At 42.7% G+C, this 11830-nt stretch overlaps 1 protein-coding gene across 2 annotated transcripts in view; it reads right to left on the reverse strand.

Annotated features, from left to right (window-relative positions):
• tnrc18 (trinucleotide repeat containing 18) overlaps nt 1-7968 on the reverse strand; it is a 55552-nt gene extending 47584 nt beyond the window's left edge. For both annotated transcript variants that reach the window (XM_086093136.1, XM_086093054.1), the window contains exons 1-2: nt 7802-7968; nt 6039-6401 (exon numbers count right to left, since the gene is read on the reverse strand). In XM_086093136.1, the coding sequence (XP_085949262.1) occupies nt 6039-6246 (208 nt within the window). In that variant the 5' untranslated portion in view covers nt 6247-6401; nt 7802-7968. The remainder of the gene's footprint in view (nt 1-6038; nt 6402-7801) is intronic.
• Nucleotides 7969-11830: the final 3862 nt, after the last annotated feature.

The raw sequence follows: 11830 nt of genomic DNA on the forward strand, positions 1-11830 counted from the left end.
CTAATTTTCGTACACTTTAATAAAAAATTCAACTTTTGGTCTGCTGGGAAAGGAAAATAAGAGACCTTAAGGAGGGTATTTGGAGAGATCTCAAAATCGAACATCTTGACCACAAATCTATTTTTAGCCAGAGCTAGACACAGCTAGCGGCTCACATATATCACAATCGCATTATGGTAAAAGCATTTTTACCATCTTACAATGACACTTACCTCAATCAAAATGGTCAGAACACACTTTGGTAGACTTTGTCGGTTGGAAACCCTTTCGATGTATCTTTGTAATTCCGGACACTTCTTTGCCGTTCCCATTCGACATTCCATGGACCGGCACACAATGTGGGGCAAATGGCATATGAATACTATCATTTCACATCTTTGTTCGCCCAATTTTGCACCCGTGAACAGCACACGTGTGCACCATTGTGAAGCGGTTTGTAAAAATCCGGAATGAATGAACAAATTAATGAATCAAAGTAACTTGCAGTGAGCAACACGAGCGCTCTTCAGCATTTGGTTGCGTTGTCTTGCTGGTCGTTTGCCCCACGAAAGGACTGCCGGGTCGATAGGTGGGGGTCGGTGACGTCATGTGAATACTAAGTATACCCACAACACTCATTACTCACCAGCGATGTCATACACCACATCCACAGCAGTCATTTAGAGGGTGGGGGGAAAAACATCGCAATTCCAGGGAAATGCAATGCAAGTAAGCATCAAGGCTTGAAAGTGTTGCAAAAGCTGGGAAAGAGGTCATTTTTGTGAATTGCACAACTAAACACTGTCTGGATTGTCAACATGCATTAGAAAATAGCCTTCAAATGCCTCCAGCTTTTTAGTAACAGTAACAGTGAATAGGGACTTGTCTCATTCATCAGTGTAGTTACATTTGTGTAGGTCCTACATCTGCTGCTCTCCATGCACAAGGGAGGTAGCAGGACAGATGGCCTCAATCTGGTGACGAAAGGCTTCAGCAGACCTCCGTTAGAGGAAAACGTATAGCCACAAACAGCGACTCAAATCACATCCTTTTAGACTTGGTGGGGAAAATAGCTTATTGTTTATAGTTTAAAAGTTGTTCACGATTAAAAAGCTCAGAATCACTGGTGTGTTTCTTTCTATATAATTAATCATTTGCCAACCTGTGACATACACATCTACCTGCAAGTATGCGGGCAGTGTTGAATCAAGAGTGTCTTTTACACCAACATACAGTACCAGAAAATTTATGTTAATGAGGAATAACTAAAAGGTACATATTAATCCAACTGTACCTTTCATACAAAACCCAGCAAAGCAAGCTACTACAACAACTGTGTGCCTTTTAATGCAGCCACGTATCAAGCAACAAATCAGATCTATTAGGCGCAGGATGACGTCAGAGCCAGCATCTGGTGTGTATTAAATACTTCTGGTACACTAACAATTGCTTTCTACATTGCAGGGAGGGAGAGGTGAATGTCAGGTGTTAAACTTTACACATCGTTCTTGGCACTGCTCTACAGAGAGCTCTGATACTACACCTCTGAATGACCCAGCCGCATGGAAAAAAAAGATTGGAAAATGCCAGATTTCACAGGTACTGCAAAAGGATGTTAAGACAAACCACGGTAAGGGTGTGCTAATCCAATCTGCTACAAAAATAGAGTGCAAAAAAAAAAATATTCTTCAATTCCATGCAACAAAAACACCATCTTAACTAATTTGATTACTCACTGGGTACTTGCTTGAGTTCTGGATTCAAGCTGCTTGTGGTAATGAAAAGTGTAACATTACTACCATTTGCAATTACCAAATAGCTGTCATGTTGTGAAGACAGGGTTTTATTATTGCAAGCACGGGGCTGGTATCTTGAATCCTGTTTGGTTGATGTAATCTGTAGGGATTTGATATTGAAGAGAAGCCATAAAGCCAAACGACCTGTTTCATATGCTGGTGTGTGGGCTGGTGAGTATGCGGAGGGAAAGAGTCAGCAAGTGAGAGGGTTAGTGTGTGTGTGTGAGCAGACACAAACATATCCCAGTTTCATAAGGGACAGTTTTTGGACCAGTGATTGGATAAATTTCACTTCACAGCCCTCCCTCTGAATACACCTGGACATTGTCCACACAATGCAAGATGTTTTAAGTCCTTGATGGATGATGGAATATAGATATATATATTTTGTATACTGCATATATGTGACTCAATTTGGTGTTGTGGTTATACCAAAATAATGCATAAAGAACCTTGACACCAGTATTGAAATGAAACCATGCCAAAAACATCAGTCAAAGTAGTGATATCAGATGAAAACCCATGGAATTGCAAATTGTCCATTATCCTCACTAGGGGCATATATGTTCCTCTTGATAAAACACATATTTGACTCAGCAGTTTGTCAATTAAAATCAGTGTAAAGCTAAGATGAACCTCTTCTAAATTTGACACATCACAGAGAAGAGTATTGTGAACAACCCTGGCAAAATTCAATCATTTAAAAAAATCTTCAAACACATAAAAATTAGATTTCTTTAAATGGTGAAAAAAAATCAAGATACTCTCTCCACTCTCAAAGGTTGTAGGCATGTCATGCCTCGCTCAACTGCCAATTGTCAATCAAATACAATTAACTGCTATGACCTGGGAAAATGGATGCAACTTTCTCATGCATATACGAATAACTACATGTTTGAGCCACGAAAGCATACCAGTCTCAATCCTCCGGTGGAAGGACTATATCCCACCAGGTCGTGGCAGGGCTCTTACAATGAGGCACTCTAATGTCGAGGTTAGGCTACATGAATGTACCGTAGTAGAGTTTGACCCGACAAATGTGTCACAGACAAATGAAGCGCGTTGTGGCCAATTTTGAGTTGTCTTGACATGTCGTACACACTCAGTGTGACATACTCAATCGGTCGTCTGGCTTCTGGGACGCTTCACGACCACAACAAACATTGCCTGGCATGCATAAATTGTTTTGTTGATGAGAAGCAGGTGTGCGGTGGCATCTTCTTGCTGATTTATTCCCATTATTTTTTGTCAATTGCGCAGTAGTTAGTAGTGGAAGAAAAACTATGCCAGAGAAAACAGATGACAATAACATCTCTCTCATAGAGTAAATTGTAAGGCAGACTTAGGGGTGAGAACCTATGGATACCTGACGATTCAATTTGATTCCAATTCAGAGGCCCACGATTCGATTCGGATGCATCCCTACACTGGCTTACATTTTATACTCTATGTAAAACACTGGCATCTTTTTAAAACGATTGCAGAACTCAAGGAAGAGCAAGGATTCATATTTCAGACTTTGAATGTTATTAAAGTGGCAAGGCAGCCTGGTTTAAAATAGTGTGTCAGCACAACTTTCAAAAAGTACCAATGGCAGCATTTGCTGTAACTTCTCCTATAACAATACATTTACAAAAACATATTTAAACATATTAATATGATTTAGCGTAACCTGTATTTTAATACTTGAAAGTGCAATATGCAGGAGACAACAGTGGCTTTTAGTTTTTTACCTCTGAATCGATTCAGAATCTTTCTAATACGACGAACGATGCGAACAAAAAAAAACGATCATCGTTCCCACTCCTAGTGTGGCATGTCTTACGACTAGTTCCTCAGCACTAACCAATAGTTAGATGGAGCCAAACACCCGTCGTTCACTGACCAGGGCACTCTAGCTCCCTTTTCTGCCCAAGATATTTTGCGGGACACAAGCATGGGTCCATGCCGGAATTTGGCTCCGCAGGCACAACAGGCACATGCACATTTATTTCTATTGGCGCTGACGCACATCTCACGTAATCCTGCCATTGCTAACTACCCTTGCCTCCGTCTCTCCAAATATTTTTAGATTGCTGTTGTGTTCATATTAACTATATTACTCCGCTATTTAAAAGTAATTAAGTGCAGCTGCATAGTATAGTTGGTGGCTCGTCCATAATCCACACTACAGTATTGATTAATTGCCTTGTTGAATGCAATCAGTCGAGCACATGTTTGTTTGTCAAAAAAAAAAATCTGGCTTGTTAGACTTCTATTTGAGCTTCAGACCAGTACAAAAGGTTAGGACCATTTCTTTCTCACTCCTAATACACGAGAGAGCACTGTGGCTGCAGAGTCACATACTGCTGCCTGAAGCTGGCTGTGTTACTGTCACTCCAAAAATAACGATTCTAAAAACAAGTGATTTTGTGTCATTTTGAATCGCACGGTATCGCAGCAGTGCAAACCGAAATCAAATATATACAAACTGTCCACTACTTTAATCAGTGGGCCTGGAAATGATTTCCATGTCACCCAAGAATCTGAAGGAAAAAAAACTGTCATGGCGCAACACACACAGTCAATAAGCTCTTAGCTCCTAATGCTGATTGCATGGCTGACATGGTGAGCGTGTGCGTGTTCGTGTGTGTTTAGGAGTAAGGGTGACAAAATGAATGCTCTTTAGTCTTTAAACGTAGAGGGTCTCGGTTCATTTTACCCCTGAAGCTGAAGAATTCTGGGCAAAACGTGCCTCTAAAGCAGATGACATCTTCGTGCATGTTGACACACCCCCAGTACGGCGAAGTGTGGTCGATCTTTGGCTGTTATTATTTTTAAGAGCAGAGCGATGTCTGTCACTTTTGCATTACGCCATCAGCACTACGGTTGAGTGTTTTCTTTTTGCATCTAAATATTAACAGTGGATGGTTTATTTTTTAACTTGTTTGACGGTTAAGGCTGTGCTTGTACACTTAAAGATTAGGATGGTGGCAAATTTACTCTAGAACATGTTTTTCCCATTGATATTTTACTGAAATGTATTCCAAATTTTAAAAAAAATCAGAAGTCAACCGGTGTAAAAAAAAACCGAATTGTGTTCATCTCAGCGGTTTCACCATACACTGTACCCCACGTGACACAAACTACACACAAACCACATTCAACAATAAGATCCAAAAATGGTGCTCATCTGAAACATTAGCATCTCTTGGGGTTTACCCTTGAACAGAAACCAGAGAAACTGTAATAGTATATCAGTCTGCAGCTACATGACTTCAGGGGGGATGTAACACGATGACAGTATTTGTCAGACTTTCCATTTCCAAAAAAAAAAAAAAAAAACACACGTCCACAGCTGTAACCTTTCCTCCTCCTCCATACAACATGTGTTTAGAACCTAGAGGCTTCTGACGTTCCCCTGGTTGACCACAAGACTATGCGCACACATACAAAACTTCCATTACTAATAACAGGAGGAGACGTGACATGGCAGTGCAACTACGAGGTAAATCACTAGCTCAGAGAGGAATAACAAACATTGCATTTGATCTACTGACTGGTCAAGCAACGCAAAAACATTCACTAATCAGCTAGAATAACACAAGGAGGTTGTTAAATGGTTTACAGCAAAGTCCCTTTATTCCAGCAGACGCATAAGAACATTCAGCTCGCCCTTTCAAATATAGATTTCTCAACACAAAACAGAAATGGAAAGAGGAGCAGCAGCCACTGGCAAAATGTTCCCAGAGACGAGAGTGCTCCCGAGCCGTGCAGATGCATTGTCACTATAATAAACGCCGCAATCCAGTCCAGCCAGCAGTAAGTATCACATTGCTGCAACATCACACGTCGAGCAGTCCAATTCTGACAACACGCACAAGCGGAGCAACATTTGGAACATGAATGGCGATTTAATGGTCCACATGCAATCCAAGAGCACTGCACTCTGGCCTGCCCACTGCTGTGCTCCTGTATGGGCCAAGTACTTTTCCACTCATGTGCTGCCCATCGAAAGCGTGGGAATCCTTCACACATGCCTTCCTTTCCTATCTCAAACTTGCCCTGGCTTCTTTTTTTATTGTTATTATCATTTTTGCAGTCACCGACTCTATAAAACAAGACGACATCTGGTCTAATTTCCCACATTATAACATCATCCAGTAATGAACATGCATGCCAAGTGACACAAACAGGCCGCCTTTAAAGTTAATAGTTAATCCTTAGGGGTGTATTTTATGGCAGCTGTGCTGGCATTGAAGTAGAGCAAAAATGTATACTCACTGTGGTGTCCGTGCAGGTTAATGGCCGATGGTAAGAATTTTCCGGAGTGGAGAGGTGGCGGGTGAGTCGCGGCCAAGTGGCCGGGGGAAGGAGGGATCCTTCCGGCTGCTCCTGCAGCCCCGAGTCGGTGTGGCTCCACGGCGAGCCCCGCCAACAACGGGGGAGGGACGTGGACGGATCGGGGAGCTCCGAAATCTCGGCCATCCATTATCCACAACAGGGAAAGTTAGGATAAGAAATCGTCCTTTCGGATTGGTGAACTATTCCGAAAAAAGCCAGTTTGGGCTATAGTAATAATAAAAACAAAAATAATGTTTTTAGTGGTCCGGGAGATTCGGACTCATTTCCAGCCATTCTGCCGACCTGTGAAACAAAACAAAACAATCACTTGATTTACATTACCGGATTTTTTTTTCAAGAGATACATTAATTTTGTGCATTTTTTCATCGTTTCGGCGATCATGCAAGCAGCGCATATGTCCTATGACGCAGTTCAGGGAAAAAATACTTAAATCCGACTGTTGGTTTGATATCACTATTATACGAGTTTAACTCAAAGTAGATCATTTAATCGCGATTGTATCTAAATAAATCGACAGCTTTGTGGTTCAATGATTTAGCGTAAAAGTGGCGCTCCGCCCCCGATGCGAAGCGAGCATTCGGCCGCTGAAGGGCTTCGCTTCCCGGGGAAACACAACCAGCACGCACCGGGCAGTGGCTCCGCGCCGCCATGAACATACTCGGCGATTGTCGCATGGTAACCCTTACGTTCATATTTTAAAGCATTTTTACATCGGTCAGATTCACTATTTAACACCAATTTAATACTCAATGTTGTAGTCATTGCGAAAAGCATTTCGAACGTATTAAAAAATAAAAGTTGTAAATAGACAGCAGTCATTAGTCAGAGCCACCGTGGCGTTTTGTTGCACACAATTTTAGTCCGGGGCTACTCTAAAATGACATTTACGATCTAATGACGTCGTCGATGTATACTGTATATTATTTAAGTGTGTTTTTAAATGACTTTGACCTACTTTGTAAATGAGCTTTCTGCGAACGAGCACTGCGTCTCAAAATAAATGTAAAATAAATGATTGTGGTAAAAGCAAAAGGCTGGACACATCGTGCTGCCTTTTACGCAACTATTCCAAAAAATGCACAAGTTAACTTTAAAAAGAGGGCAGCCACTAATCGCGGCTTTACGAGTTATTGAAAAATAATGAATGGATCCGCGCAAAAAAAACGAATAACGCACAGTCACGTCGAAACATAAACGTGATTTCAACGCGGTGTAATGTTTAGAAGGCGAAAACAGAGCGAAATTGGACTTAACCTTCAAATGCTGCAAGCAAACATTACAGCGATGACTCGTGATATGCAGGCGGGCAGGATCTCTTTCTCACACACGGCTCACTCGGCAACAGTTTTGTATTTTTGAACGCAACACCGCACGCACACATTTAGTTCCCCTAGCAATGTTAATGAACCTAAAGGCAGCATTTGTGCTGTGATCTGCGTGGTTCAGTGGCGGAGAAACACGACATTAAGAGCCACGTTTCAAAGTTTGCAGCCATTCCGTTAACGGCTAAACTTTCTCGGGCATGGGGGGGTATGTTTTTAAAAAGTCATGTTTTCATTCCGTAGATAAACTCAAAAGAGCCTCCGCGCCCGACCAAAAACAATGTAGCTTGTGAGAAACAGCGAGAAATCAACATTTTGGCGTCCAAAGACAAGTACGAAAACAAAGTCAAAGTCCTTACTTGGAAAAGTGAGGGATGTTAAGGAAGCGAGGATACGATTTAAAAATGGCAATGAGTCTCGCAAAGTGTGTCCAAGTTGCTTGGAGAACTGCTGTAGTCCATTCCAGGCTCACTCGAAGGTGAAATGGGGGGTGAGAGGGGAGAAGCGAGAACCCCGTCTCGTCCGTTTACTCCTCAGCAATGAAACATAGCATTGTTTTACAAGCCCCGCCCTCCTCGGTGGTAACCGCCCGCTTAAAAGTCCCCGCCCATTGGTTGACCAAAAACTCCTCTGTGATTGGCTGAATCTCACGTCGATCAATTTCCAAACAGTGGCCCCTATAAAAACCAATTATGGAGCGAGAGAGGCAGGGCCGTTTCAAGGTCCCCTCTCGCCTCACTCCTCTGGACTACGCGATCAAAATTGAGGGGTGCTGTTCTTGGTTGTGGGGTTGCAAGACGACCCCCACGCTCACCAGTTCCACATTGATTAGAATAGACGCGCAAAGCATGGGGGAAACGGTGAAAATGCAGTGTTTTTCATGTAATTTACTACTGATAGATAGATAGATAGATAGATAGATAGATAGATAGATAGATAGATAGATAGATAGATAGATAGATAGATAGATAGATAGATAGATAGATAGATAGATAGATAGATAGATAGATAGATAGATAGGTAGGTAGATAACAGACAGACAGGGCCACCGTGACTGCTTTTCAGGAATATTCGAGATGCAAATGTCCCATAAAAGCCCTTGGGAAAGTGGTGCAGCCCTGTATGCCTCCTTTGCGCATTCAGTGGGTACTCAAATTTGCATCAGAAGAGGAGGAAAATGTCGTTGTTTTATTTTACTTATGCAAAAACTCTGCTGGAAGCTACAAGCGAACACCGAAACTTCCCACTGCGCTCCCTATCCTCTCCTCCTTCCCACAGCATCTGAAGCTGCGCGACTGCGTGTTATGCAGTTCCAACAAATGTTGATAAAAAAATCCGACACGGTTTCAAGTTGCCCATGTCACTCCCCCTTTCCCGAGACTCCAACCCCTCCTCTCTTGACAGTGTCGGTTTCAAGGCAGTCCTCCGGTAGCGTAAAACAGGAGGCTATGATTCCGTGAAGTAAGAAGCGTACTTGTTCGTCATTAAACGGAGGGATAAACAACCCAAATTGCATACACGCGCCTCTATGAGATCACCCCTAGTCGCAAAAAGGACAACATAACCCGGATAAATTAGAACTAGAGGTTGATCATTCATCCGGAGCCCTCTCGGCGACTCTCACCCTCGACAGGACCCGAGGAGGGAGTGCCCAGGCTGGGATCAGATGTGTCCGATGTCCCGCGCCGAGCCCTCCGAGGGGACCGAGGCGCCCTTTGTTCTCCTCCCTCCAACTGAGAATCCACACAATGGGTGCAGATTAGGCTCCCATTGTTGCTCTCTTCTCCCCACAAACATTTGGCAGGTTTCATCTTCTCCATGTTTTTCTTGTCAAATTTTGCGGCGATGGTGGGGGGTCTTATCTCCACTTTGGAGGTGGGTGGTTTATGGAACTCGTTCATACAGAACAGTCAGGAATATAGGACGTTTTATGCATCATATTTACAGCACGAATATGAAAGCGTTATGTTATTGTATTGTTACTTACTCGTTTCACGCATCCTTCTCGATCTGTTCAAGAATAACCACAAATGCCGCAGAAGCAGTATTGCACACCTGTTTTTAATGGCGGTAAGTAGGCTAAAAGTCACACCAAATTTACATTTATTACCAATGTCGCCTTAATGAATCTCATAATAATATTGTTGGGGGTTTCGGTCAATACATAGTAAATGATTAGAGTTGGTGACAAGAATATCTGATTGGGCATGTGGCTTCATAAACCCACAGGGGACAGAGCACAGAGACAGCATTGATTAATTCAGTTGGGGGGTTCACTGCTCTCTGGAAAGGATTCGTAAATAAATAAATAGAGGACGATGTGTCACAAGCAGCCACCCCTCAGTTCATAATACAGCCAGAAGAGACCCATACCCACTTCTTTTCCTCAACCACGGGAGCAGCAATAAATAACCCACCTTTTAGGTGACCCCGCCCATTCTGCTCACACACTTACACTCAGTGAGAGCTTGCATGCCCACGGGGCTAAATCCTTCACCATCTCATGCTCCAGTCTGTCCTGTTATGGTTATTGGGGCGAGTACCACTGCATTGCAGCACGACTAATCTGAGGACGGGTTTAATTGTAGCATTGTGGTTTCTGATGGGCTCAAAGATACATAAACAAACACACTGCATGACACACAAGCCTCTGCCATGAGTGACACCAACCCCCATATGAAGCAATTCAACATACTGGTCTCATGGGGTAGCTGTCAATCACCAGATGGTGCCTTGCACGGTTTTACTGGAGGTGGTAGTGGTGTGTGTGTGTGTGTGTGTTTTCTTATACATACTACATTGTGAGGACCAAAATACATCTCAAACCAACAGATTGAGGACATTTTTGTGAACTGAGGACATTTTGGCCAGTCCTCACAACTCAAGACCTCTTTTTGAGGGTCAAGACTTGGTTTTAGAGTTTAGGTTTAAATTGGGTTATGGTTGAGGTTCGGGTAAGAAATAGGGGTTGGCAATCATATTTGATGGTTGGGGTTAGGGGGATGGGCTAGGAAATGCATTATGTCTATGGATGTTCTCACAATTATATAACTACAAGTGTGTGTGTGTATGTGTGCGGTCTTGTTTTTCTTACATAGTGGGGCCAACATTCTGGGATTTTACAGAGTTGTGGGGCCCACCCATCCATGCGGGGCCATTTTGCTGGGCCCCTACAAGTTTAGACCTCTTTTTGAGGGCCAAGACTTGGTTTTAGAGTTTAGGTTTGAATTGGGTTCTGGTTGAGGTTAGGGTAAGGATTAGAAGTAGGCAATCATTTTTGATGGTTAGGGGGAGGGGCTAGGAAATGCATTATGTCAATGAGATGGTCCCACAAAGATAGTAAAACAAACGTGTGTGTGTGCGCGTGTGTTTTGGGGGTAATGTTGCATGTGGTTACACACACACACACACACACACATTTAGTCATGTTACAAAAATACATAAAAACACTTATATAGGTATCAACTGCATAACATTTACAGTTGCATGCAAGGTGCATTAACAAGCTTGCGGTGCACAGTGAATTTTGTGAGTCACTTGTGTTCCTGTGCACAATGTGTGCGGTCAGAGCTCTGAGAAAACACAGGGGGTTCCTCACAAACCGACAATCGGCAAAGCACAAGGATGCTCAAAAACGCAGCACACCTCATCATGCTATTGTGCAGTAAAAAGGACCTGCAAGCGTTGCAATCGGATACGATTGCCATTATTAGCTTTGCTCTTGTATTTGCGTTTCTTCGATTTGCACAATCCTCATTGCTTCTCTAATTATCTTCAATATGCTGCCTCGATTACTGTCTTATTGTTGTTGCCAGGCAACAGATAGATATAGTTTCCGGCTCACTGCTTTTAGCTTTGAAAGCCGCAATAATCAAGACACTCAATGGGGAAACATCAGTACAAAATAACTAAGGCCCATAAGCAATCTATTTATTGAAATGTAACATTCTTTAGTGCTGTTGGCTCCCATGCAGTGGTGAGACTCCGCTTGCTGAATTAATAGACTGTTTCGGTTGCTTTAACATAGCCCGGCAGGTCACTCTATTAAACCAAACTACTGCGACTACTTTGCGTTACGCGAGCCATCATTTATGCCTATGGCAAATTAATTCAAAGTCTTGATTGAAACTAACATGCATGCTTTTGAATGTGGACGGAAGCAAGCACAAGGGAGAACATGCAAACTCCATACATGAAATTCAAACCCTGAACACCTCAGGAGGACTGCCAGGCACACATGCTGTCCTTTTAATCATAACTGTTATGATACTTGATGTTTAGAGGACCTCACAACATTTTTATTGCAAACAGGCTGCATATTTTTGATGCCAGACATGTTTCAGAAACCACAAAAAGGTCAATATGGAACAAAAACGTTCCTTCATGGG

Source organism: Leptonotus elevatus, chromosome 1 (assembly GCF_054856555.1).
Source record: "Leptonotus elevatus isolate MCC_2025b chromosome 1, RoL_Lele_1.0, whole genome shotgun sequence".
Classification (NCBI taxonomy): Eukaryota; Metazoa; Chordata; class Actinopteri; order Syngnathiformes; family Syngnathidae; genus Leptonotus; species Leptonotus elevatus.